General features: G+C 36.1%; 1 protein-coding gene across 1 annotated transcript in view; it reads right to left on the reverse strand.

Moving 5' to 3' along the window:
• The window catches only part of LOC135223145 (uncharacterized), a 53,350-nt gene that overhangs the window by 3,637 nt on the left and 27,213 nt on the right, over positions 1–22,500 (reverse strand). The window contains exons 5-11 of the mRNA XM_064261648.1: positions 16,268–16,400; positions 14,152–14,216; positions 12,177–12,285; positions 7,426–7,508; positions 3,687–3,786; positions 2,870–3,145; positions 1,441–1,540 (exon numbers count right to left, since the gene is read on the reverse strand). Coding sequence (XP_064117718.1) covers positions 1,441–1,540; positions 2,870–3,145; positions 3,687–3,786; positions 7,426–7,508; positions 12,177–12,285; positions 14,152–14,216; positions 16,268–16,400 — 866 coding nt within the window. The remainder of the gene's footprint in view (positions 1–1,440; positions 1,541–2,869; positions 3,146–3,686; positions 3,787–7,425; positions 7,509–12,176; positions 12,286–14,151; positions 14,217–16,267; positions 16,401–22,500) is intronic.

The following is a 22,500-nucleotide window of genomic DNA, read 5'->3' on the forward strand; positions in this document are numbered from 1 at the left end:
TTTTTTATCCAAAATTAAAGTAACGCAGAAAATGTTTTGTTATTTATTAATAATGTATTATATATATATATATATATATATATATATATATATATATATATATATAATATATTAACATTTTAGCAAAATGGAAATACAAATAGTATATCAGGAAAATACACTTTAACTATATAATATATATATATCTATATATATATATATATATATATATATATATATATATATATATATGTATATATATATATCATATATATATATATATATATATATGTATATATTTATATATATATACAGGTATAAGCCACCAAGGAAAAAATAAACAACGGAGTTTCCCCAAGACCTTTCGATGTTCAACGTCCTTTACTTAGTTTATCTGCTAAGTAAAGGACGTTGAACGTCGAAAGATCTTGCGGAAAATCCATTGTTTATTTGTCCTTGGTGGCTTATACCTTTATTTATGGATTTATCACGTTCCAAACTTTCGTGATTCAGTTATACATATATATATGTATATTATATTATATATGTATATAAATATATTTTTAATTTATTTTAATATAATAATATATATAATATATATAATATATATATAACCACGTACATATTTCAGAAGGTGTATTTTCATGTATATATTTTTATATGCATTTTCATTTGGCGAAATGTTTTTTTTTGGTATATATATATATATATAATATATATATATTAGTATATATATATATATATTTATATATAGTATATATCAACATGTATATTTGTATGTGCATAATAATAATAATAATAGCTGAAAGATATTCATAGTAGCAATGAGTCTTGAAATGCAGAAACATATACACAGTTATTTATGGGGAATCGAATATATTCCCGAAAGCTCTCTGTATGTATTTATTTGTTTTTAATTTTACCCTTAAATAACTGTAATTTGTTTCTCTTACAGGTATATTGAGTTTCCGTAAATGCACTCGTTATAATACCGAATGGCTTTTCGACATGCTAACGTCCAAGAGTATTGTGCTAATGGAACTGTAGTCTAAGGAATAAGAAAAATGACATGCACTTATAATATACATCCATTTATTAACCAGTGGTTACCACAAGCAGTGTTAGAACTCGACTGATGGTCGATTGAAAACCGGGCCATTAATTATATTTAATGACGAGCTTGTTGGCACGCGCTACGAGCGCTGGAACCTTCAGCTGCTGTCTTCCCTACCTTCCCGATCCCCTACCTACGCCGCCCCCACCCGGGCCAGACAAACAGGTTTGCAAAAGGAGGGTTGATGTTTCTCTTACCTACAACGGCCCCACCTGGGTGGACAAACCAGTTTGTCGCCTACTTATCACTGGGGGGAGGACAAACAAGATCCACTCGGACTTTATTATTACAGATTCTTCTGGGACAGGCTTGGTTAAGGTTAAATATTGAGAAGCATCATTCCTTACCTCATGGCTGCGCCGACTACTCCGTGTGGCTCGGGCGCACTCGAGAAGCTGTAGCAGGAGGCCTTGTCAAGGGCTGAGGTGAATCCTTCAGGACACTTGGCTGGGGGAGATTTATTCATTAGGAAAATTTATGGAAGAAGGATTCCGCAGCCTAATATCAAGGTTTGCGCAAGAGATCTTGAAATATGAATCAATGTTACAAATGAGGGTGATCAGAATTAACACAGATCGATTTATATTAAGAAATTTCTTAGCTATAATATATATATAATATATTATATCCATATATATATATATAGATATTAAGAAATTTCCTAGCTATATTATATATATATATATTTATAGTATGTAATATATATATATATATATATATATATATATGTGCGTGTGTGTGTGTATATTGTTTTAGGGGATCACTGGAATATAGTGATGAATCTCGTCAAGAATATGGTTATTTGGTGACCTGTTATTACAGGATAGCTGAAATAAGTTGTCACTCGAAAGTAATGGTGTTGAGTTGTAAGTACTTGTTATTGCTCAAATAGGTTGTGTGATTTAAATGACTTTTTACTACGGGCAAATACTGGTGTAGTTGAAATATTGTATAGCAGTATTGACTTGCAATGACACGGAAATATGCATGTATAGATAAGATTACTGGTAATTAGACAACCATATAATTGTGTTGTAAGAATTTGTTACTGCAGGAAAATAATGCTCTGTTCTTATAAAGACTTCATATCAAACGAAAATGCAGTTATGCAACTGCAGTAATTGATATTACACGAAGAGAGTGTTATGCAATTGCAGTGATTGCTTCTTGCACGATTAATGTTTATGTGAGTTACATGAGTTTCGTTAGTTGTAGATGCACATGTAGAAATGTGTAGATGCATATGTATACGTTGCAACCGGCCTTTTTATCTTCATAGAACACTCTTAGATTACAGTGCAAGACATTCATGTAATATATATATTAATATATATATATATTATATATATATGATATATCTATATATATTCGTATATAGTATATATATATATATATATATATTATTTATATATATAATATAATATATAATAATTTAATTATGAATTTTTATCACATTACCCTGATTCATAAACATGCATTAAGGTACGAATGTCCTTTTAGTATCCAAATCAGGACTTCAGTGACATTTGTCGCTTAATGCATATATATATATATATATATATATATATATATATATATATATATATATCACATATCTATATCATACATACAAACATACATACATACAAAAATTATATATATATATATATATATATATATATATATATATATATATATATTCTAACATAGTCTCAGTCAGCGTCTATGTCGTTAGACGTTATAAGCTCAGTTAAATACGATAATTATGCAATCGATCATGTGTATGGCGACCATTACCTTGACATGGTAAAGTTAGTTGAGCGCTCCACTTGAAGGTGCCTGGGGTGTCCCCTGGTATGCAAGTCACAGTGCCACCGACCTGCCCAGAGGTGGGTTCCCTATAGTAGGGCCCGTTGCAAATGTAGGTGACATTGGCTCCTTGACTCCGACTCAGGGGGACAGTTATGTTCACTTCAGTCTTGGAAAGAACCTCCGTTCCTGCAACACTCAGCATCGGGCGATCTTTTAGCCACGACGGCTCATAAACTCCTTTCAGCGGTGGGCATGACGTCACTGTGACGAGAAAGAATAAATCATCGTTTGCTTTTTCATCTATTTGTCATCTGGATCTGCACAAAAATTCTGTTATTCGTTGGTAAGGTGACAATCATATGCCTGAAGTGTACCGTGTGCCTGTTCTTCATATCGAATCATTCTTTGGATTTTATGAGGAATTGATGTTGGCATAGAACTTTGGTTCTAGGGGACTGGAAGTTCTTGAATAGCAGTAGAATATAAATATGCAGTATTTACCGTTATCATACCGTTATGTTGCCGTATTGGAAGTATTCAAAATGGAAAGTAACTACCAAAAAGTGTATATTCGGTTGTAATTGCTTTGGGAATCACGATTCGTAACATTGCCTTAAAGCTCATAATGATTATGATTTCGCAACTTCCTCTTAGAACAATCAAGCCTAGAGCTAATTCTTAAAATGGTATCTGAGGTATTTTGCACTTAAGAGTGGAAATATGTCTACCAGATGTGACTTCACATAGTTGATATTTTTTATATTAAGAAACAATGACTAATGCCGCTTGGGATTATACTCACTATTATCGAAAGTGCTGGGTCGAATACGTATTGTAGCTTTTTGTATCGTTATCCCTGTCAGCGTAGGCCAGAGTGGGGCGTCTGGATCTCCGAAGAAGCTCTATATTTTTGTAAAGAAAAGAAGAATGAAAAGCGGCCCTAAATGTCGTTTAGAAAAAATATGTAAAATGCTGTTCACTTTGTAGTAGTGACAGGTACCATTCAGCTATTTCGTAAGGTGTCATTTTGTAATGTGTAGTAGTGACAGGTACCATTCAGATATGTCGTAAGGTGTCATTTTGTGATGTGTAGTAGTGACAGGTACCATTCAGATATGTCGTAAGGTGTCATTTTGTAATGTGTAGTAGTGACAGGTACTACCATTCAGCTATTTCGTAATGTGTATTACCATTCGGCTATTTCGTAATGTGTAGTACCATTCAGCTATTTTGTGTTGTGTATTAGTGACAGGTACTACCATTCAGCTATTTCGTAAGGTGTCATTTTGTAAGGTGTAGTAGTGACAGGTACCATTCAGCTATTTTGTAAGGTGTCATTTTGTAATGTGTAGTAGTGACAGGTACCATTCAGCTATGTCGTGAGGCGTTATTTTGTTATGATGATTAGTCCTAGTGTCCCTCTTTTTTTTCTCCCTCGGATTTTGATTGTTCTTGATAGGTAGGTACTATGAGATTCAGAGCCTTTGTCCCGGTGTTTTTCCGGAATAACTTTTTTTCTGTGCATTTGACAAAGATATTACTTAGCCATAGTATACTTTACATCCCTACCTAATTCTCGGCAGCATTCTTTATTACTTATATTAGAAAAAAAGTGTATTCATAAGAGTAAAATAAAGCAGCCGAAGCCAGTGGCGGAACGCTCTAATAATGTATGGGTTTAAAGTTATATTTGACGTAACATACATCGTCCCGACTCCTCCCACAAGGTGATGACGGCAAACAGCTGTCTCTGAAATTCTGAATGAATATTCGTGCCTTGTCAAGGCTTCAAGAATGGCGGCTATGATAAGACATTGGCCCCGTGATTTGACTTGCACAGTTGTTTAGAAGTGAGGAGGTCCGTGAGCTTGAACAGGTAAAGGAATAATAGGGCCCTTTTTTGGGTAAGGAGTACACCCGGACATCCAAGGCTACCAAGTTTTCGTCATTTGTTGACTTCCATAAGGTGCAGAAAGATAATTATAAATGCTCTATAAAGCAATAGTTGTTGATTTCTTAGTAAAATATATCTTGCAGAACAACATTAAAACTTCCTTTGCCAAAAAACAGCCATGGGTTATAATACATCACTGAATGACTTCTATAGGTCCCAGGGCATGGCTTGAAGCCTAAATTCTATAATGCAATCTAATCCTATGCAATTGTCTATTCATTACAATGATCGTCACTGTCATATTAGGAAAAATATCAAAGGTGTTACGACTGCCAAAGTTTCCTTTATTTTGTTAATTGATTTTTAATTATGTAATTTTTTAATGGAGAAATGGTGATAGAAAGTAATTTCAAGGATTCTAGCACTCGACCTCATGGCATAAATCCGATATACTACTACTACTACCACTACTACAAAGTGTAAACAAGGAGCATTGGTTGTATTGTATTGTTGCCAGAGGTGGAGACTTTTTCACGAATAGCCAATTATCCATCGAGGGGGAGGCAAGTTAATGACGTCATACGTTACGCCATTACATCTTCGAAAGACATTCCTCTGAGTTTGCTCGCGATGTCTGCAAGAAGTCGGTGTTACTTTCGTAATACAGAATACAGTAAAAAATTAGGTAGGGATGTAAGATACCCTGTGAACAAAGTGTTATCTTTGTCCGGTACGTTGATAAAATTTTATTCCGGAAAAACACCGGCTGTGGATCTCATAGTATATAGGTAGCTTATAGGTTTAGGATGATTTACCGCGTATATCTTGATTTTTCACTTATTTTTCAAGGTCAGGGCCAGTTATAGTTCAAAATTTAAAAGCATTTATAAGTTGCAAATCAGAAAGGCCTCTGGTTCCCATAACATTCAGTTATTTTTCAAGGTCACAGAGCTATTTAAAAGCAAAATTTAAAACTATTTACAATCTCTACATCAGAAGCTGTGATCGTTAGAAGCCTCTGGTCTTCGGAATTTCACATTGTTTGTGGAAGGCATCGTTGCTTTTGTAAGGACCAAGCTTTTCCCTATTTTTTATTCTATCATCATCAAGCCGCGTTGTCCCTTTAATAATTCTATAGAGCATTCCGCGGTCTTTCCGCCGATGTATAACTCATGTAATTTCATTATGTGTATATTTTTTTATCTTTAAATGTACGTCTCCGAGAAAACACAAATCCTTCTGGACCAGAGCCAGTTTCTTTCTGTTCAGGTAGGATACTACATATCCGTCCGCAGCCTCCTTTATAGCCTGTGTTTACCTGTAATAAATTTACGGGCTGCTCAGCAAGCAAGAGCCCGTGCTGACACAAGGGCAGCTTGATAGAAAACACAACAGTAATAAATTATCAGTACCCACTCTTTTATCATCGACTTATTTTTAAGGTCACATATCACCTAACCTAAATATCGTTTAATATCCTGTTTATATGGGGGAATAATTTACACCCAAGGGAAGTTATAAATGATAAGTGCTTCTTTACTCGTGGGATTGAAACCGCTACCCGGTTTAGAAACAACCGTTTACAGTGACTTTTGACCACTGAGCCATCAAGTGAGGCTCGTTAGTCAAAAGTCAGGTTGCTTTGTCACTTGTTTGGATGAAACTTGACCGTAGTGATATTTTCCTAATCGTCTTTGACGTTCGCCTATTTGTTTAATTTGATGGAATTTAATGGGTATATATAACTATTGTAGGTGTTGATGTTTATTTTGCCGCCAGTGAATTTGATGTTGAGCTTTATTCAACATATCAGGTAAATTTAAACCCCCTCACCCTCATTTCTGCCATCTGGTTTGATGAAATCATGTAAATCATATGAAACAGTGATTACCTGTAATTTCAGTCGCATTATGTAGTGTTTATGTCAAATGGCGGTAATTGTTCGTCAGTACAGATGTAGCTGAAAACCTAGTTGTGCATGAATTTTATCGATCGTAAAGTCTGAGCAGGCCTATTTTTTTATCTACATGTGTCAGCGAGGCCCCAGATTAAAATTCCTGGTCTAATCTGCTTGTTATTCATCTCTTCGTCATCAGTTGGACTTTCCTCGTGTGCAACGATTTCTGCGATATGTGATTTGCTGGCAATGGGACCATGATTGGCTATCATCGATGTCTGCCGTTTTGCTGTCTTCAGGTTAACTGGCACTATGCCTTCACGGCCTCTTGCTTGCATGGTCATTCCTGCCCCCCCCTGCGTCGATGAAAATATATGCGAGAGCTACAAAAGTGATAATGACTTGTCCTACCGTTTCCATACCTCTCAGCATCGTACACTTTGGCAGTGTAGGAAGGAAGGATCTTTCCTAGATAGTGACCCCCAAGGGGTTTCGGCGGGTGGTCGTTATCAAGGACTAATATTTCTTCGGGGTCATGAGCTTTATGATATTTATGCATTCGTTTCTTTATGTTTTGACGGTAATCCCCAACCGGCTTGTACTAAACACTCCGCAAAGTGGATACATACCTGGTTAAAAAAAAACCCTTGGGGTCACTATCTAGGAAAGATCCGGAAAGAACTCTGGATCTAAATGAGAGGACTAATTAGATCTTAGATTGAGTTGTGAACTATGATGACTGAAACTTACTGCACCCGCTGGAGTGGCCGAATCGGCGAACCACTGGAATGTGCTGCTCCATGGCCACTGCTTGTTAGGGGAGAAGGAATCACCTGTGGGACAAGGAGTTCATTACTGAGGTAGTCTTCACATTACTGAGGTAGTCTTCATCAGAGCGAATATTTTGTGTTCATAAGGAAAGTTTGTTACGAGAGAGAGAGAGAGAGAAACTTTGTCTTGAAATTCAATAGAGTGGTTTAACATTAATAGGATTTTTCAGTAATAGACAATATTAAACAAATGCTTCCAGTATAACAGTCCCTTTAAAAACATTACGGTTTTGTATGAGAGACCTTATCTTACCTTACAGACCTTACTTCGGGTTGCCCCAGGTCCCTCAGTATGAGGCACCTCTAATGTCTACCAGAGAGTTGCTAGTACATCTTCCGGTATATTTTGCATCTTCCAATCTTGGATGGTCTGGGATGCAGTTTAGATATTTGTCGAGCTTATTCTTAAACACATCTACGCTCACTCCTGTTATATTCCTCAGATGAGCTGGCAACGCATTGAATAGACGCTGCATTATCGATGCTGGTGCGTAGTGGATTAATGTCCTGTGTGCTTTCCTTATTTTTCCTGGTATAGTTTTGGGCACTATTAATCTACCTCTGCTTGCTCTTTCTGATATTTTTAGCTCCATGATGTTTTCAGCTGTTCCTTCTATCTGTTTCCATGCCTGAATTATCATGTAGCGTTCTCTTCTCCTTTCTAGACTATATAATTTTAAGGATTGTAGTCTTTCCCAGTAGTCAAGGTCCTTAACTTCTTCTATTCTAGCTGTAAAGGACCTTTGTACACTCTCTATTTGTGCAATATCCTTTTGATAGTGTGGGTACCATATCATATTGCAATATTCAAATGGACTACGAACATATGTTTTATAAAGCATAATCATGTGTTCAGCTTTTCTTGTTTTGAAGTGCCGTAACAACATTCCCATTTTTGCTTTACATTTTGCCAATAGAATTGCTATTTGATCGTTGCATAACATGTTCCTATTCATCATCACACCAAGGTCTTTAACTGCTTCCTTATTTGTGATTGTCTCATTATTAGGTCCCCTATATGCATATAGCTTTCCTTCTCTGTCTCCATAGTTTATTGATTCAAATTTATTAGAGTTAAATACCATCCTATTTACCTCTGCCCAATCATATACTTTGTTAAGGTCTCTTTGTAGCGCGTTCCTATCTTCATCACAGTAATTTCTCTACTTATTTCTTGTGTCACGCAAAACTACTCACTACCAAGTCCTTAACATTACTGTCTATGTCTGCAATCATAATAACAAACAGTAATGCAGCTAACACCGTACCTTGTGGCAAACCGGAAATTACCTTAGCTTCATCCGATTTCTCATTGTTTGCAATAACTATCTGTTTTCTGTTGTGTAAAATTTTTTTTAACCATCTTCCTACTTTATCCACTATATTATGTTTTCTAATTTTCTTCGCTAATATATTATGGTCTACCTTGTCAAAAGCTTTTGCAAAGTCTAGATAAACCACATCTGTTTCATTTCCGCTTTTCATATTTTTGTATATGTTTTCACTGTGGACTAACAGTTGGGTTTGTGTACTTTTTCCAGGTACGAAACATGTTGTCCTATTTAAATTAAAAACATATTATTTTTATTAATGTTTCATAAAAATAGTTTTCTTCATTACCCTTTCATACACTTTCATAATATGTGATGTTAGACTCACAGGCCTATAATTACTTGCCTCTAGTCTTGATCCTCTTTTGAATGTAGGGGTAATATATGCTAATTTGTGCTCATCATAAATCGTGCCTGTATCTACACTTTGTCCTAATAATATTGCAAGTGGCTTTGCGATAGAATGAACTACTTTCTTTAACAAAATAGCAGGAACTCCATCAGGCCCTGCTGCAGCTCCATTTTTAATTTCATTAATACCCTGCACAATATCAGCTTCCTTAATATCTATGTCAGCTAAATATTCGCTATTTTCGTCCCTTACTTCTATATCATCATCTTCATTATCTATTCTAGGGGTGAATTCTCTCTTATATCGTTCTGCCAATATGTTGCAAATTTCCTTTTTTCATTTGTTAATCTCCCTTCAATTCTTAGAGGGCCTATTTCTATTCTTCTTTTATTCATCTTTTTCGCGTATGAGTATAATAGTTTGGGGTTTTGCTTGATATTTATTAGGGTTTTTTCTTCCAAGTCCCGTATTTCATTTTCTTTTGATTGTATAATCTTTTGTTCTGCATTATCTATCCTACTTTTTAGTTCTATAACTTTCCATGCATTTTTTTCTTTTGCAAGACCTTTTTTCCACTTGCTTTGGAATGGACTGTTAATTCTATGACATTATGGTCTGAAATACTTGCATTATAAACTATTATTTCTTTAACATAATTCATCTCGTTCACAAATACTAGGTCTAAAGTATTTTCCTTTCTTGTTGGCAGGTGATTTATTTGTTGAATGTTGTATTCTAGTAGCATATCTAATAGCTTTTCGAATTGCCTCTTATCTTCTGCACTACTATTACTCTCTTTTTTATATGTATAAGTACAACCACAATCTCCTATTCGTTCTTTCCAGTCTACGAAAGGAAAGTTGAAGTCTCCAGATAGGAGAATAGTCCAGTCCTTGTGATTTCTACATATATCATCCAATTTTTCTATTATTAAGTCAAACTCTTTAGTATTAGGAGGTCTATATATTACTATGTTCATTAATTTTTCAGATTCAAATTCTACCGCTATTAGTTCACATTCTGAGTTACTATATTTCTCATATGTTTTTCCTTATTTTTTGTCTTTCCCATATATTGCGGTTCCCCCTTGATTCCTATTTTTTCTATCTGATCTATAAGTTTGGAACCCTTTTATTTGATCATCATTCCCAGTCTCTTGGGAATACCAGGTTTCACTTATATTCATTATATCTATTTTCTTTTCAATTTGGGTTAGTTCTTCTAAGTACTCTATTTTTCTTTTTGAGTTACTCGTAACTAAACCCTGCGCATTCATCACTGTGATGGTTTGGGTGTTTTCTCCTTCATTTAATATGGGTAATAACAAGGATTTTCCCATGTCTCTCTCCTGTTCTGGTATGTTGTTCTTTTTTTTCATTTCCAGAAATTCTGACATTAAAAAATCCAACTTTTCCATAATATTTGATCTTCCTTCATCATAATTATTCATTTTGTGTTATTATCTCTTGAGTTGTATCTTGGAGCTGAGGCTTTGAAATTTTTTGCTGACATCACTGCATATCGCGTTGATGGCTTGGTTTTTTCTTTTACCTGATATTCTTTATTCCTCTCTTTATTTGTTTCTTTCTTATTTTGGATTTTATTACTTGATTGATTATTTATTTGATTATGATTCATGCTACAGGTGCCTATATTTACATTTTTTGTCGAACTTACATCCTTTTCTTTCTTTTAGGTTTTTGCATATTTTTGGATGCAGATCTCTGCAATCATCCTCATAGCCGTCTAGGTATGCACATTTACCATATATTTCATAGTTGTGACATACCTTAGGATGTTTGTAGTAACATCTTTCCCCAAATCTGCAATTCCCTATTTTCAAAAGGTTGCAGACTTTGTCTTTTTTGTCTATTTTTTCCTCTTTCCTGTCATTGTGTAGGTCTGGGTAGAGCCTCTTCGGGATTTTCTTTTGTGTTGTCGTATTGTAATTTATTTCTTCGTAAGTATGCTGCTTTATTGCCTCATATGTAGTATCAATGAGTATCTCTGCATCCATATTTTTATCTTGTTCTTTGTTTTCCTTTTTTTTTCTGTCATTTCAGTTTTGTTTACTTCTCTTCCGTTTTCCTCTTCTTCTTCTTCCTCTTCCTCTTCTTCTACATCCTCAACTATTTGTACATTCAATCTTGATTTAATAACATTGTCTATCCATGATGGACATGTTGAGCAAAATATTCTGGTATCTTTTCTCATATCTTGCATTACCTCAGCACATTGTAGATGGGTCGCAATGTTGCATGCAGAACATTTTCTGATCAGGTTTTGTGGATTAACTATGCTATACCACACCTTACACAGTTTGCATGCTTTTGGCATTCTTTTTCCTAATGCATCAATTAGGATATTCACAATGTTCACCTTATTCATTTTCTTTGTCGGAATATGTTGGTTTATGTATATTTTCTTTATGAGTCTCTTGACCACTTGGATTTTATTTGGAACTTCTTCAATTATTTTCAAGATGTTTTCTGTTGATTTGTTCCAGTTTGAAGGATTATATCCTTCTAATATAATCTATGAATTGCTTTTGTATCTTTTTGGTTTAGGAACTGTTGCTGATCTTCAATAGATTGAGAAATGCCAGTTCCCTTCCTGCTACCTCATTGTATTGCGAATCTGCCAAACAAGCTAAATTTCGCCATTTTTTTCCACAGTTGGAACTTACTGCCATCTTGTTCTAATTTACAGTATTTCACTTGATAAACTAACTTAGTAGACGCTTTATCCTACTATTTTCACACTAATCTTATCACCGATAGTTCACGAACACTTCTAGATATTTCTCAAATTCTAGACATAAGTTAAACTTGTGATATCTGTTGATTAATAAGACTGCGCGTGGGAACGTCTCACCAAGCAAGATGGCTACTACGAGAGAGAGAGAGAGAGAGAGAGAGAGAGAGAGAGAGAGAGAGACTTCGTCTTGGAATTCCATAGAAAAACATACATAAATGAAACCTAACCTACCAGCATTCCCCATGTAGTCTCCCGCTGAAACGATCGTTCCCGTGGTATTGATATAGACGTCCTTGTAAGTAGCATGATACAGCATCCCGTCGCTCATTTCCAGGAGAAACTGAAAAGGAAGTCGGTGGTGGTTAGATGCGGTAGAATAGAACTATAGTAGATTCACATCAACCGTGTATCAGATGTCTAGGCATGTCCCTTACGACGCTCCTGATTGGCTGTTGATAAGCTAATCACAGGGCTGGAAACTGTCTCTCGAGAGAGTTCACATAGGCAGGATGAATATTCCACCTTTCCTAAAGTATACTTTTGAAAGACGTATCCTCAGGAGAGGTGGAACATAGTTCCTACCCATGTGAACTCTCGAGAGAGACTGAGAGTTTCCAGCCCTGTGATTGGCTTATCATCAGCCAATCAGGAGCGTCGTAAGGGACTGGCCTAGACGTCAAATGCACGGTTGATGTGAATCTACTATAGTTGCCCGGGAGTGGGAGGGTAGGGGGTACCAGGGAAAAAGGAGTGAAAGTGAAGGGGGAAGTGATGCTTTCACTTCGGAGGTTCGGCTGCTTTTAATCATATTCATTTTTCACTTACTCAGGGAGTAAGTTTACAAACTACTTTGTTGTTGTTGTTGTTGTTGTTTGGGGGCAAGAGAGCCCTATGGAAAAGCCTAAAAAGGTTTGAAAAGGGTATTTTGCGTTGAGTTAAAGATATAGGAATTGTAGGATAGGATATTTAGGATTTATTCATTTGAATGAAAATGTAAAAAAAAACAAATAATGTACATGTTAAGCAGCACATAAAAAATATTTGTAATGAAATATACCGTATTTGTTTTAATTTTACTAGGTGAAACTACGTTGTATTTGACCGTAGATTTTAGCACGAGCCTCAAGTAAGCTGGAGGATGGATCACGTCTTATTTTGACGGAGAAAAGGCAGAGAAGTGTTTGGCTCTTGTTTGTTTAAGAAACCAGCGGAATCAACAGTAACTGATAATAACTGGATTAATAGCTTAATTCGCATATCGTTGTTCTGAGTTTATTCATTTCAATTTATATCCCGTAGGGGGTTTAGTGCCATCAGTGCACCTCATGCAGTGTACTATAAGCATTACCTAGGGTTCTTTGCAGGGTCTCTTTGGCCCTTCGATGCAACCCCCTTTCATTCCTTTTACTGTACTTCCATTCATAGTCTCTCTTCGATCTTACTTTCCACCCTCTCATAACACTTATATCATAGACCAATGGCAAGGTTGTCCTCCTGTTGTACCTATAAGACATTTTCTCTCTCCATTCCCCTTCAGCGCTGAACGATCTCATAGGTTCCAGCGCTTGTCCTTTGGCCTAAATTTTATGTTCCAGTTCCGGTCTACAGACTACGATATCATTTGCACCAACGCACGAGACCGACCAAACGACCATGTTTGACTTTTAATTAAAATCCTTTCAACATGGCTCTGAACGTAAATGCCAAAAATGTTTGCAAACACTGTAAGATCATTTGGTATTGATGTTGAAATCTTACGAAGTTTATGCCCTTATTAGAATGTGTAAAGATATATATATATATATATAGATATATAGTATATATATATATATCTATATATAGAGAGAGAGAGAGAGAGAGAGAGAGAGAGAGAGAGACGAGAGAGAGAGAGAGAGTTTCTTGTTTAGAGGGCAATATCCCAGAGGAGGTGACAGCATACTGTTATCTATTCTTGGTCCACTGTAGACGGCAATAAGTTCTGTCCTTTACTTTGGTCTCTTCCTACAAAGCTGTCCGACTTCTCTTACTTTACCCGCCCCATTTCTCACTTCCCCAGTGCTAACTCAGCGGTATTTTTAATTCTTGTATGCAAATTTTTTTTTTTTTTTATTCAAAATGATTATTCTGTCAATATTACTATTTTTTTTTTAACATCTCATATGGTCAGGGCGATTGAATTTTTAAAAATGAATGTGAATGAACTTACCTGGAGTGTTTGAGGTCTGGGTTCACCACTTGTCCCTTGGAAAAGTGCTAAGAAGTTTGTATAGCCTGGAAAGGAAAAAGTGTAAAAATGTTATTAGTTCCCTTAATGTTAAAAGTCATTGCGCAGGTTATAAAAGGTTATAAACAGGAAAAAGTTCCCTATCCGCAAATAATTTACGCAGAATATTTCTCTTCCGATCTATTCTAGATAGTGCCCCCAAGAGTTTTAACCCGGGATGTATCCGTTAGTACGAGGCCGTTCTGGATGACCTTATAAACATTAAAAAAGACTGTAAATACCATAAAGAAATATTAGTCCTACATAACGACCCCCGGACTTTGCTAGGGGGTGACTACCTAGGAAAGAGCCTATTTGGATCTTTACTTTTCCTACACAAGTTTTCCCTATCTACCATCTTGTAAAAGATTGCTTCGCTTTTCTTCTTCTTTTCTTTGCTTCCCTCGGGCTTGGGCTAGAAGAGGACGCCAGGTCACTAATCCCGCCGGCCTTTACGTTATAAAAAAGTTACAATTACCGGTGGCTGTTACCAAGTTGAGAGAATCACATCGGGCAGATTTTCACTTCAGGAAAATTTTTCTGAAGTGGAAAACTGTTGACAGGATCATAATAGGGCAGATTTTCACTTCAGGAAAATTTTGCTTCAGTGAAAATCTGTTGACAGGATCACATCCGGGCAGATTTTCACTTCAGGGGAATTTGTCTGGAGTAGAAAACTGTTAACAGACTCACAGTAGGGCGCAGTTTCACTTCAGAAAGATTTTTATGCAGTGAAAAGCTGTTGACAGAATCACTAGCGCAGATTTTCACTTCCGGAGAAATTTTTTTGGAGTGAAAATCTGGCCGGATGTGATCCTGTTAACTTGGTAACGACCGGCAATTGTAACCGTTTCTTAAGTTTTATGGTGGATCTGGATCGCATTCAAAATCTGAAACTGCAGAATTTACGTAACTGGAGCATTGCCAATTTATAACCCCAATTTATAACCTTGACCGGAACGCCGCGTGAAAATCACTCTTCAATTATTTTGCGGCATCGTTTCAGAAGTAAGATAAAAAATGTAAAACACTGGCCTGTGAATAACGTCTGTTTCAGTGAAATTCCTGTCGCCTTTTAACGAAGCTAAATTGTCAGTCCCTCTGATTCAGGACACGATTTCTGGAGGAAACTACAGCTGTCAATGTAATGAGGAGTAACTCAAGTCCCGTGGGGTCTTTGGTCTTGTTAACATTTCGGTTAAAAGTTTTTGCCTCGTAATTTTTTGTGGGGGGGGGGGGGGGGGGTGGGGGGGGGGTTGGGGGGTTGGGGGAGGCGGTTGCTTTTTATTACAGCAAGAGCTTCAAAGTAAATGTGGTACTGTGACGACAGCGTTTTGTTTTTCAAATTTTCATTCAGAAGCATTGAGTTTGTTTCCTAGAAAGTATGCATAGGCTAATCTATTATACAATAGTTGTTAAGAGTATTGCGCAAAGTAGTATTCATTCATAAATATAAACAAGGACACAGATGACATTCACTAATTCAATAATCGTTTAAACCAGTCAGAACACACGTCCTTTTCTGTATGGGGATATGAAAGGGGAGTCATCCCTTCATTCTCTTAAGGCAAGGGTTCTTAACGGGGGTATCCATACCCTTGGGGTATGAGAACCACATGGGGGGTTATGGGACTTGATCTCTGGATATCTGTATAGATTTTATTTCAATGTGTCAAAGTATACATGGGTACATTTTGTAAATAAATTACTATATAAAACTAAGTGCTTTTGATTTTCTTGTATGTTCTATTCCTAGGTATTCATACTTAAAGTATGCATTAAACTAAGTATATGAAGTTATATTGTCAACAGATAGGACTTGAGTGGATTGAAGCAAAGGAGGCATGAAATCCTATTGGGCAATCCATTAGGAGTCTGGAGTCATCAAGAGGTTAAGACCCCCGTCATAAGGGGTTTGGTGAGAACTTGGAGGAATAATAGCTCCAAGGAGAGAACTCCAATGGTGAGAACGTGAGCGCGTCACAATGAAACCCGAGAGCCCAGGGAGTGAGCCAGTGCGCGCGTGCGCTGTCTCCTCCTGTTAACTCTCGCCACTTACCAATGAAGTACTTCTCGGTCAGGGTAGCGTTAGGGCTGTTTGTTCCAACTGTCAGATTGGCACCTTTGCGACTCAAGATGGTCCAGCCACCTTCTGCCCAGTTAGGCGTGTCAGAGCTCAGGGTGCACCATACCTGAAAGTTTATGGAAGGGTAACAACTTGACCTATTTTTATCTCCGCGTTAATTGAGGGATTAAGCAAAAAAACTCCGCATTGAGAAAATTATAAAGCGTGATCATGAATTCCCATCTGGATAAGAAATGTGAAAAAATAATCTTGAATTACATAGGAAATGAGAAATATAAATGGGTTATCTTGGATTGGCCACATTTACTGAGGCATGTAACGAAAAACTTCACATTCAACGGTAAATGTAAAATTAGTCCTAAATCCATATGCAACGAAAAAGTTAGTCATCCTATACTTGGCATTCAAAGAGAAATATATAACAGATAATTTTAAAGGTATGATCAGAATGGAAGTCTATACACTTATGAAATATTTGTGCAAGAATATCGTATACATTTGTCAGTATCAAACCGTTTTCCTTAATAGAAGTACCTTCATGAAACAAGTCAATGGTCACTGCCTTATTCATACTGTATAACTGCTGAGTCGATGAAGTACTCCTGTGCAGAAAACTTCCATAATCGACATCAGGATTGACTACGACTACTGAGGATGTAAGGACGCTTGATCTGGTGTTTCAACGCAGGGGTCCTTCAATAACTTTCGAATGTCCTCTGCCTGGGAAGGGCTTATGAATGATTTATAAACTTGCTTCGCGTAAACTAAAGTCATCAAGGCTTTTACACAAGGTTCGTTATTAATCGACGATGAGGGAGTCAGTCATTTTCATAATTAAAGGACATAGAAAGTTTAGGGTGTACACACACACACACACACACACACACACACACACATATATATATATATATATATATATATATATATATATATATAATAATATAGGTATCTAATATATAATATATATATAATATTATATAGATATATATATATATATATAATATATGCAAAGGCGGTGCAATTGTCCAGAATATCAACAACTGTATCAACAACGGTCTTAAAATTTGAGAGAGAGAGAGAGAGAGAGAGAGAGAGAGAGAGAGAGAGAGAGAGAGAGAGAGAGAGAGAGCTTATCAACATACGATGCGAAGGAACGCTTGTACTAATACATATACACATATACTGTATATTTGTATATACGTACATCATATATATAAATTTATGTACACATATATGTGTGTATGTATGTATGTATGTATGTATCAGTATATCTGTGTTCCCTCACATTGAAAGTTGATAAGCCTTCTCTCTCTCTCTCTCTCTCTCTCTCTCTCTCTCTCTCTCTCTCTCTTTCCATATTTTTAGACATTTGTTGGTATTCAGGCCATTTACACCACCTATGTTTGGAATCTTTCTTGTACCCACTTTCGTCTTGAAAGCTGATGCAACAGCCAACTTGATGTTCGTTCTTATCCGTCCAGGGGTTTTTTGAAAGAGGGGAAAATGATAGTTTTCAAGAAACATGGAGGTAGGGGGAGATATCCGGAGCTCTGAATAGAGCGATAAAATGATCTCATGGAAGAAGAAGGTTTATAAGGATAAAAGTAAACGAAAGAAGGAAGATAATTTTTCATTTTATTTCTTTTATTGTGTCGCCTTTTGTTCCTTTTTTTTTTTTTAAGCGCCATGAAGAATTTCACTTGAGCTCTCAGGTTCGTGAAATTAAGCTTGTGTATGCTTCAATTATATCTAGTAATGTCTACTCTTATTGGTTTTTCTTGCTTTGATTTGCTTTTTGTTCGTTAATTTACATCGAGCGCCCATTGTTCTTCGCGATTTCATTATATTTACTAATTTATCAGCCATTTTTGTAGGGATCATGAATTCCTCTCATGACCTGTTTGCAGATCGGTTCATTTTTACAGCTGTGATTGCTGCACTAAGTGTTTTCGGTAGAATGGCTCTCCCGTGCTTTTAGTCCTCGCGTGATAAGACTTGTGAAGGTTAATGGCAGCACTTACGTTTCTGAACCACTGTGTGTTCTTTTTAGTTTTCCGTAAAATAAATGTATTGAGAAGGTTATTTGTCTGTCCGTCTACACTTTCTTCTGTCCGCCTTCACATCTTAAAAGCTGCTAAGGCTAGAGGGTTGCAAATTGCTGTGTTGAACATCCACCCTCCAATCGAACAGACCAAATTGCAGCCATCTAGCCTCAGTAGTTTTGATTTTATTTAAGGTTAAAGCAGCTAGCCATGATCGTGCGTGCGGCACCGTTATAGGTGCCAACAGCGCTGGCCACCAGCAGGCCGTGGCTGAAAGTTTCGTGGGCTGCAGCTGAATTTATCATGGGGCATGGTTGAGAGTTTCATACAGTATTATACGCCGGGCAGAAAACTCTATTGCGCATTTTTAATTGTTTGTTTTTTGGTAATGTGTTCTTGTATTGCTTGTATGGTGTTGTTACGTTGCATGGAACCACTGGTTATTCAGCAACGGGACTAACGTCTTTACGTGACTTCCGAACCACGTCGAGAATGAACTTCTATCACCTCTCAGTGATATGCCCAAGAATCGACCTCGCGGCCACCAAGGTGGCAGGTCAAGTCCATACCGATCACGCCACTGAGGCGCTGAAAGTGTGGTTGCTCCTGCCGCCCCTCTTACTTTCCACGAGATCTATTGCGAGGACCTTCTCTTTGTAGAAGTTCTCTCATAGGAGTCTCGATTACCCAGGGAATGTTGCTGTTCCAAGAGGTCTTGTTTTCCCAGATGTCTTCCCCAGGGGCCTTGTTTTCCAAGATTTTTTTTTTTCAGTGGCATTATCTTTCCAAGATGTCTTCCTCAGGGGCCTTGCTTTCCCAAGAGGTTCTTTCCCAAGTGGTCTTGTCTTCGCAAGAGGTTCTAGTCTGTATGGTTACTGTGTCTGTTGCAATCGTCATTTCGAAGCAATATGCAACGTCTAGCTAATAATTTTTTTTTTTTTACATTACTTACTATGTAAACATTGGTATTTTATAATATATCGTATAATACAGATGTCCGATGAATGTTAACATTATATTTTGATATATTAAAAAAATATTCAATTGACATTAAAAATAACATTATAACAGAGAGAGAGAGAGAGAGAGAGAGGAGAGAGAGAGAGAGAGAGAGAGAGAGAGCCGGGTATTAATATCCGAACCTCCTACTATGTTCAGTATACATTATCATTGCATGAATACGTAATTGTATAGTATCATCATTATTAACCCCATGCATTATCTATACGAACGGAGGGTTCCATCATGTACTTAGTCGTGGACCCTCGGTTTAGATCGTCGTTATTTATTGACGGTATTTGGACTTCAGCTAATGGATTCGTTGTCATATTCACCAGTGACAATAACAGAGTTGCCTATAAATCTATTGTATGACCTGTGAAGATAGTTTAGTGGCTCCTATAAATAAGTGAAGTCATTTCAGGAAATGATTTTTATTTTTTATTTAGTTCGGTGTAGGAATTTTGATTTAAAAGGAAGTAGTGCTGAATGTTAGAGTTGTTTGAAACGTGAAGTGAAAGAATCTTGATAGCTAGCTAAGTAGATGCTCCATAGTTCGTCTTCCATTTGCCTAATGCGACTGCCTTTGAGCACGCATGTGGTGAACACAGTGAAAGCATTAGTGCTTTGTGCTAATGCTACTGCAGGGTTAAGGAACACCTGCCGTTACACGTGTCCCATAACTTACCCAGAAGTGATAGAAGGGACTGAAAGCTACTTTAGGTCATTTGTTTGACCTGTCTTACTAAAATAAATTTGAGTAGATAGCAGGTCATTCTTATGTGTTGTTTGACCTCCAGTTAGTACCAGGCTTCTAGCTATGCCTGTGATTTATAATGACGACTTAACGTCAACGATATCTGGGTTAAGTGTATGTGAAAAATGTTGTAATCTACAATCTTCATTTGTCCATCTTACTTTTATATTGTTCAAGATCTAGTTTCTTGTTGTTTTATGTCTGTCTATCTATCTATAATAATATATATATAGTATATATATTAATATATAATAATATATAGAATTATTACACACATATAATACATTAAACATACATACATACATACCAGTATTTTTAAAAGTGAATTTAAAATGAACTCGAACCAGCCCGTATTTTGTAAGATGCAGCAGTTTGGTGACTGTCAAACTGAATACGTACAAAAAATAGCTATTGGTGACATAATCTGAAGGCGTACGAAAAATAGCTATTGGTGACTGTTAAACTGAAGGCGTACGAGAAATGGCTATTGGTAACTGTCAAATTGAAGACCTGTGAAAAATAGATGTTGGTGACTGTCAAACTGAAGAGGTACGAGAAATAGCTACTCTGACCTCAATCATTTACCAATTGTACTTTCGGTATTGATAATTTTTATTGATATATTAATAGGAGGAAGCTTCCTGTTAGGTAGGACTTTGTATGCAATTGAATAAGGGAACTAGGGAGTATTTTATGAACTGCCATTTTCCAATTTTTCCATTCGGTTGAGGGAAGCCGCCGAGTTCCTGCGTAGCCAGTTTAACTAGTAACCAGAAACCATTAATCAAATGGTAATTTTACGCATTAACTTAACATTGTATTTTTATTAGGGTTTGTTGAGGGGCCATATCTAAGTTTTCAACAAAATTTTGTTTTTAGTTGGCCTAAGTTTCTTATATATATATATATATATATATATATATATATATATATATATATATAATATATATATATATTGTGTGTGTAGATACATACATACATACATAATTAATTATACATCACACACACGCACACACACACACATACAGTAATGCTAATTGAGATGACGCCATTTCAGATAAGTTAACTCAATTTTCACGCAAGAAATGTGCTTAAATTTGTTCTGAATGAATCACGAGTGACAATAAGAATCAAATATTTGACTAACGCATTCGTTGTTTCGCAATAAATCAACCAGCAAGGTGACCCAAAATTATTATATGTAAATAATATATATGTTTGTATATCTATATTCATATAATATATATATATATATATATTATATTATATATTACAAGATAATATATATATATATATGTTATCTATATATATAGTATATATTATATATATAATTATATACATATATATTAAATATATATATATATAATATTTCATTCTTATTGTCATTCGTGATTCATTCAGAACAAATTTAAGCACATTTCTTGCGTGAAAATTGAGTTAACTTATCTGAAATGGCGTCATCTCAATTATCATTACTGAAATATTTTTACATTAGTAAACTATCGTAATGACTTGATTATATATTATTTTAATTATATTAGTATTCAGAGTGTGCACATATTCGTATAGAACCAGGAATGTGGCTCATGACGTTACTGAACACGGTTCAACAGGACAGAGAGCTATGTGAAAGAAAATAGGATCAAGAAAATGAAGTATGATACAAGTAAAATTTGGATAAACAAGTCAGTAAACACATAAAGTCATCATAAAAAATACTTTTTCATGTGATAAAAAATATGGGGTAAAACGTAGCTGACGCTTTAAAGTGTTATTACGATAGCTTTTAACTTTCTTGAGAGAGAGAGAGAGAGAGAGAGAGAGAGAGAGAGAGAGAGAGAGAGAGAGAGAGAGAGAGAGAGAGAGAACTGTATTATCTAGTTCTAGGGCATGCACGGAATTGCACGGTACTTTTCATACAACAGCCAACAATGGCTGCAGGTATACAATTGAGTGAAGAATGTGTCATTATAAATCTAGCAGAGTTCATTCAGTTCTGTGACACGAAGAGATAACGCGTATTCCTTTTACTGTGCCTTCTTTCATGTTATTTTTCTTCCATCTTACTTTCCACCCTCTGCTAACAGTTGATTCATAGTGCCTGCAATGCGAGGTTTTCCTCCTGTTACTCCTTCCAAACCTTCTTACTGTCAAATTCCGTTTCAGCGCTGAATGACCTTATTGGTCCCGGAGCTTGACCTAAATTCTAAATGCTATTCTATTCTAATCAGAGGGTGGGGAGGCAGAGTCCAGAGAAACGTCACGTACCGTTCAAAACTTGGATTAATGTACCTTCATTCTTTATACTTTTATAGAGGCCAATGGAGAGAAATGCTGTCTTGGGCTGGATGACAGTAAGTCTAGATATATAGATACAAACTATCTGTTACTTTATAGTACTACTTAGC

Source organism: Macrobrachium nipponense, chromosome 8 (assembly GCF_015104395.2).
Source record: "Macrobrachium nipponense isolate FS-2020 chromosome 8, ASM1510439v2, whole genome shotgun sequence".
Classification (NCBI taxonomy): domain Eukaryota; kingdom Metazoa; phylum Arthropoda; class Malacostraca; order Decapoda; family Palaemonidae; genus Macrobrachium; species Macrobrachium nipponense.